The 7,500-nt window shown below is 41.5% G+C and overlaps 1 protein-coding gene across 1 annotated transcript in view; it reads left to right on the forward strand.

Moving 5' to 3' along the window:
• Positions 1-7,500, forward strand: part of LOC139386696 (collagen alpha-1(XI) chain-like) — a 216,715-nt gene that overhangs the window by 193,908 nt on the left and 15,307 nt on the right. The window contains exons 49-54 of the mRNA XM_071132517.1: positions 1,664-1,771; positions 2,747-2,800; positions 3,087-3,140; positions 3,642-3,695; positions 5,278-5,331; positions 6,798-6,905. Coding sequence (XP_070988618.1) covers positions 1,664-1,771; positions 2,747-2,800; positions 3,087-3,140; positions 3,642-3,695; positions 5,278-5,331; positions 6,798-6,905 — 432 coding nt within the window. The remainder of the gene's footprint in view (positions 1-1,663; positions 1,772-2,746; positions 2,801-3,086; positions 3,141-3,641; positions 3,696-5,277; positions 5,332-6,797; positions 6,906-7,500) is intronic.

Raw genomic sequence — 7,500 nt, forward strand, 5'->3', positions numbered from 1 at the left:
CTGCAGTACAATACACTATACCACACTACAGTACACTACACTACACTATAGTATAGTACACTATACTACAGTACACTACACTATACTACACAGCACTATACTAGACTACACTACAGTACAGTACACTATACCACACTATACTACACTACACTATAGTACACTGCAGTACAATACACTATACCACACTACAGTACACTACACTACACTATAGTATAGTACACTACACTGGACTACAGTATACTACAGTACAATACAGTGCACTACACTAAACTACAGTACACTACACGACAGTACATTACACTACACGACGCTATACTATACTACTGTACATTACACTATACTACAGTACACTACACTACACGACAGTACATTACACTACACGACAGTACATTACACTACACGACAGTACATTACAATATACTACAGTACACTACACTACACGACAGTACATTACACTACACGACAGTACATTACACTACACGACAGTACATTACACTATACTACAGTACACTACACTACACGACAGTACACTACACTATACTACAGTACACTACACTACACGACAGTACATTACACTACACGACAGTACATTACACTACACGACAGTACATTACACTACACAACAGTACATTACACTACACGCCAGTACACTACACTACACAACAGTACATTACACTATACTACAGTACATTACACTATACTACAGTACATTACACTATACTACAGTACATTACACTACATGACAGTACATTACACTACACTACAGTACATTACACTATACTACAGTACATTACACTACATGACAGTATATTACACAACATGACGCTATACTATACTACATTACACTATACTATACTACACCACACCACACAATACTACAGTACACTACACTACACGACAGTACATTACACTACACGACAGTACATTAGTCACTACAGTGCACTGGTCACGACACTACACTACAGACAGGGACAGACAGGGAACAGACAGGGAACAGACAGGGACAGGTTGGCAGGGAACAGACAGGGACAGACAGGAACAGACAGAGACAGATAGTGACAGGTTGGCAGGGAACAGACAGGGACAGATAGTGACAGATAGGGACAGACAGGGACAGACAGGGACAGGTTGGCAGGGAACAGACAGGGACAGACAGGGACAGGTTGGCAGGGAACAGACAGGGACAGATAGTGACAGATAGGGACAGACAGGGACAGACAGTGACAGGTTGGCAGGGAACAGACAGGGACAGACAGGGACAGATAGTGTTTTTCCTAGCCACCGTGCTTCTACACCTGCATTGCTTTGCTGTTTGGGGTTTTAGGCTGGGTTTCTGTACAGCACTTTGAGATATCAGCTGATGTAAGAAGGGCTATATAAATACATTTGATTTGATAGGGACAGATAGTGACAGGTAGCTAGGAAACAGACAGGGACAGATAGTGACAGGGAGGGAGAGGACATGAACAGATCGAGCCTCAACGGCCCTGTGATCAGTTGGAGAGGTGGCGCTTTGGCATGGACTGAAAAGCTGGTCTACTACAAGCAGATCGACATGCTGTAATTGATCACATCTCTTTCCAGGGCCCCAGAGGAGAGACATGGGAGAAGGGAGAGATAGTTCTTATATCAATGTGATAACCATGCTGATATCTCTTTCCAGGGCCCCAGAGGAGAGACAGGGGAGAAGGGAGAGTCAGGACCACCTGGAGCTGCTGGACCTGCAGGGGCCCGCGGACCCGGAGGAGACGACGGCCCCAAAGGCAACCCTGTGAGTCACGTCACATATAACCAAACTTTATTCATTCCACTCTTAGAAAAAAGGTGCTTTCTAGAACCTAAAAGAGTAGTTTGGCTGTCCCCATAGGAGTACCCTTTGAAAAACCCTTTTTGTTTCCAGGTAGAACCCTTTAGCTTCCAGGTAGAACCCTTTAGTTTCCAGGTAGAACCCTTTAGCTTCCAGGTAGAACCCTTTAGCTTCCAGGTAGAACCCTTTAGTTTCCAGGTAGAACCCTTTAGCTTCCAGGTAGAACCCTTTAGCTTCCAGGTAGAACCCTTCAGCTTCCAGGTATAACCCTTTAGCTTCCAGGTATAACCCTTTAGCTTCCAGGTATAACCCTTTAGCTTCCAGGTATAACCCTTTAGCTTCCAGGTATAACCCTTTAGCTTCCAGGTATAACCCTTCAGCTTCCAGGTATAACCCTTTAGCTTCCAGGTAGAACCCTTTAGTTTCCAGGTATAACCCTTTAGCTTCCAGGTAGAACCCTTTAGCTTCCAGGTAGAACCCTTCAGCTTCCAGGTAGAACCCTTTAGCTTCCAGGTAGAACCCTTTAGCTTCCAGGTAGAACCCTTCAGCTTCCAGGTAGAACCCTTCAGCTTCCAGGTATAACCCTTTAGCTTCCAGGTAGAACCCTTTAGCTTCCAGGTATAACCCTTTAGCTTCCAGGTATAACCCTTTAGCTTCCAGGTAGAACCCTTTAGCTTCCAGGTATAACCCTTTAGCTTCCAGGTAGAAGCATTTGGCTTCCAGGTAGAACCATTTTGGGCTCCATGTAGAACCCTTTCCAAAGAGGGTTCTCCCTACCCATGGTTGTGAAGCTAACTAGTGCTGTTGTTTTAGTGTCATTTGTTGTATGATTCCAGCTAAACCAGATATTGTATTCTCTCTCTCTCTCTCTCTCTCTCTCTCTCTCTCTCTCTCTCTCTCTCCCTCTCTCTCTCTCGGTGTGTTTGTTTCTGTCTGTAGGGTCCCGTAGGCTTCCCTGGAGACCCTGGTCCCCCTGGAGAGCCTGGAGTTGGTGTAAGTACTACGCGGATATATAAAGGGAATGGCCTGAAGCATCACAGGAGGGAAGCTAGGCAGAGACCTCTTAGGCCGTATAAGTTGAAATCATTGAAGTGTAACATTAGATTATGCTAGTAGCTTGTACTGTACTGTGTCAGGTAGTACTGTAGCTAGTACTGTACTGTGTCAGGTAGTACTGTAGCTAGTACTGTACTGTGTCAGGTAGTACTGTAGCTAGTACTGTTATATCAGGTTAGAAAGTAACAGTACCCTGACTTGTCTTTCTGTTGTATCTCTTCAGGGATTGGATGGCTTGGCTGGAGACAAGGGAGATGACGGCGAGGCCGGTCAGCCTGTAGGTTCACTGTTGTTGTTGTTGATGATGATGTTGATGTTGCTGCTGTTGTTGTTGATTATGTTGTTGTTGATGATATTGCTGTTGTTGATGTTGTTGGTGTTGCTGTTGTTGTTGTTGTTGATGTTGGTGTTGGTGTTTGTGTTGATGTTGGTTATGGTTGTTGGTGTTGCTGTTGCTGTTGTTGTTGATTATGTTGTTGTTGTTGTTGTTGATGGTGTTGGTGTTGTGGATGTTGGTGTTGCTGTTGTTGTTGATTATGTTGTTGTTTTTTGTGTTGGTGTTGGTTATGGTTGTTGGTGTTGCTGTTGCTGTTGTTGTTGATTATGTTGTTGTTGTTGTTGTTGATGGTGTTGGTGTTGGTGTTGTGGATGTTGGTGTTGCTGTTGTTGTTGATTATGTTGTTGTTGTTGTTGATTATGTTGTTGTTGTTGTTGTTGTTGTTGTTGATGTCGGCGGCAGTGTCGTCATTGTTATTCTAACTGGTCTTTTGTGTTTCAGGGTCCATCTGGTCCTTCTGGAGAAGCCGGGCCTCCAGGACCCCCCGGCAAGAGGGTGAGTGTTCCGACTTGGGTCTCCTGCACACCACAAACCTGCGTTAGCCCTCTGAGCTAAACGCCTAAGCATTCATTCACAGAGCTAACACAAGGTCACCGGTTTCAGGCAAGGTTACTCGTCACCATCCGAAATGAATAGCTGTTGCCGAATTGAAGTTTTAGATACAATGCATTACAATACAGATGTGATTTCCACTTGTTGAACGAACAAGTCTCTGGACAAGCCAGCGTTCAGAGATGGTTGAAGAATAGATTTGTTTTTAGAATAGACTATTGACCTGTTTTAGTTTGACTGACAGTGACGTGAAAAGGAATAAACACTAAAGTATCAAGATGTCATTTCTGCTTCTGGCATCTGCTACTGCTCGCTGTCCACATGAGATTAGGGATGCATCGCAAAGGGCACACTATTCCCTATATAGTGCACTACTTCTGACCAGAACCCTATGGCACCCTATATTCCCTATTTTAGTGCACTACTTCTGACCAGAACCCTATGGAACCCTATTCCCTATATAGTGCACTACTTCTGACCAGAGCTCTATGACACCCTATTCCCTATGTAGTGCACAACTTTAGACCAGAGCCCTGTGGCACCCTATTCCCTATATAGTGCACTACTTCTGACCAGAGCTCTATGACATCCTATTCCCTATGTAGTGCACTACTTTAGACCAGAGCCCTGTGGCACCCTATTCCCTATATAGTGCACTACTTCTGACCAGAGCCCTATGGCACCCTATTCCCTACGTAGTGCACTACGTAGTTTACATACACTTAGGTTGGAGTCATTAAAACTGGTGTATCAACCACTCCACAAATGTATTGTCGGTTAGGACATCTACTTTGTGCACGACACAAGTCATTTTTCCAACAATTGTTTACAGACAGATTATTTCACTTATAATTCACTGTATCACAATTCCAGTGGGTCAGAAGTTTACATACACTAAGTTGACTGTGCCTTTAAACAGCTTGGAAAATTCCAGTTAATGATGTCATGGCTTTGGAAGCTTCTGATAGGCTAATTGACATCATTTGAGTCAATTGGAGGTGTACCTGTGGATGTATTTCAAGACCTACCTTCAAACTCAATGCCTCTTTGCTTGACATGGGAAAATCAAAAGAAATCAGCCAAGACCTCAGAAAACAAATTGTAGACCTTCACAAGTCAGGTTCATCCTTGGGAGCAATTTCCAAATGCCTGAAGGTACCACGTTCATCTGTACTAACAATAGTACGCAAGTATAAACACCATGGGACCACGCAGCCGTCATACCGCTCAGGAAGGAGACGCGTCTCCTAGAGATGAATCCTAGAGATGAATGTACTTTGGTGCGAAAAGTGAAAATCAATCCCAGAACAACAGCAAAGGACCTTTGCTTTGTCCCTATCTGACCGACTGTACGCTGGCTCCGCTTCTAGTCAAAGTTATTGACCTTATCGACCAGTTATCATGAACAGTTATTAAGTCTATTCACAAGGTATACTAAACCATTTAGACTGTTTTAGCCATCTATGATTGAAATATGTTGTAAACTGTATACCAAGCTGATGAGTGGGGCCTTTTTCCTCCCCAGGGACCCATTGGACCAGCCGGTACTGAGGGAAGACAAGGAGAGAAGGGATCTAAGGTAAGACACAAATGCACGCACACACACGCACACACACACACACACACACACACACACACACACACACACACACACACACGTCCATTCAAACAGAAGTGTAGGATTAGAGTTGATGTGATGGAGACAGGACGAAAGCCCCTCAGAACTTCCTGGTCTGTTAAAAGCTGGCTTCTAATTGGTTGTCACAATGATTTAATCCTCCAACCCCTTCATCCGATCTGATGGTAAATCCATGGATCTCCAATCCTCTGTGTCTGTTCTCATGGCTGATGGCATCTGGTGACTGAGTTTAGGCTCTGTGTGATTGTTGTAATTCCCAAATGCTTTTGAAAGGTGTTCTCTTTTAAGGGTGAATGGGACCCAATGCTGTTTTTTTTCACCTTTATTTAACCAGGTAGGCTAGTTGAGAACAAGAGAGACAACAATACGTCACACAAAGCAGCCACAACTGTCAGTAAGAGTGTCCATGATTGAGTCTTTGAATGAAGAGATGTACAGTTTGACTGTTTTTTGCAGCTCATTCCAGTCACTAGCTGCAACGAACTGAAAGTCAACTGTACTCAACTGTAGTCAACTATATTTAACTGTATTTAACTATATTCAACTGTATTCAACTGTATTCAACTGTAATCAACTGTAGTCAATTGTATTCAACTGTAGTCAACTGTAAACAACTGTAGTCAACTGTAGTCAACTGTAGTCAACTGTAGTCAACTGTAAACAACTGTAAACAACTGTAGTCAACTATATTTAACTGTATTTAACTATATTCAACTGTAGTCAACTGTAATCAACTGTAGTCAATTTTATTCAACTGTAGTCAACTGTACTCAACTGTAGTCAACTATATTCAACTGTATTTAACTATATTCAACTGTACTCAACTGTAGTCAACTATATTTAACTGTATTTAACTATATTCAACTGTAATCAACTGTAGTCAATTGTATTCAACTGTAAACAACTGTAGTCAACTGTACTCAACTGTACTCAACTATATTTAACTATATTCAACTGTACTCAACTGTAGTCAACTATATTTAACTGTATTTAACTATATTCAACTGTATTTAACTGTAGTCAACTATATTTAACTATATTCAACTGTATTCAACTGTATTCAACTGTAATCAACTGTAGTCAATTGTATTCAACTGTAAACAACTGTACTCAACTATATTTAACTATATTCAACTGTATTCAACAGTTTTCCCCCACTTCATAAGTCTAATTTATAGATATATCTGTATTCTATACCTGTAAGACATAGTGTGGGGATCCAAACAGATTGTAAAGTGTCTTAGTGTTCCTCAGGCTATAGAACGTAACCCTGGAAGGGAGTCATGCTCAATTTACTTGAATGTTGCTACTGTGTGGCTCCTCGATGAGGCTGAAGGTATTGATACAGTGTATTACAGGGTGAGGCTGAAGGTATTGATATAGAATGCTGTGATTGTGTTTTGCAGGGTGAGGCTGGAGCCGAGGGGCCTGATGGTCAGACTGGACCTGTCGGACCCCAGGGGCCCTCTGGTAAACCCGGACCCGATGGCCTGCGTGGAATCCCCGGCCCTGTTGTGAGTTAACTAGCTATAGATGGTCTGCTATACTTTAGCTACACGTTACACTATCACTGTTGTAACTAGCTAGATTATAGACTAATCTGTTTCCTATACATTATCTCTACATTATCAAGGTTAACTAATGTGATGGACGATTTCATACGTTATGAAGGTTCAATGATAATGATAATGTAACGGATATAGTTATGGATAATATAATGGATATAGTTATGGATAATATAATGGATATAGTTATGGATAATGTAATGGATATGGTTATGGATAATGTAACGGATATAGTTATGGATAATATAATGGATATAGTTATGGATAATATAATGGATATAGTTATGGATAATGTAATGGATATAGTTATAGATAATGTAACGGATGTAGTTATGGATAATGTAACGGATGTAGTTATGGATAATGTAATGTATATAGTTATGGATAATATAATGGATAATGTAATGGATGTAGTTATGGATAATGTAATGGATATAGTTATGGATAATATAATGGATATAGTTATGGATAATGTAATGGATATGGTTATGGATAATGTAATGGATGTAGTTATAGATAATATAATGGATATAGTTATGGATAA

The sequence above is a fragment of the Oncorhynchus clarkii genome, chromosome 28 (assembly GCF_045791955.1).
Source record: "Oncorhynchus clarkii lewisi isolate Uvic-CL-2024 chromosome 28, UVic_Ocla_1.0, whole genome shotgun sequence".
NCBI classification, from domain to species: Eukaryota; Metazoa; Chordata; class Actinopteri; order Salmoniformes; family Salmonidae; genus Oncorhynchus; species Oncorhynchus clarkii.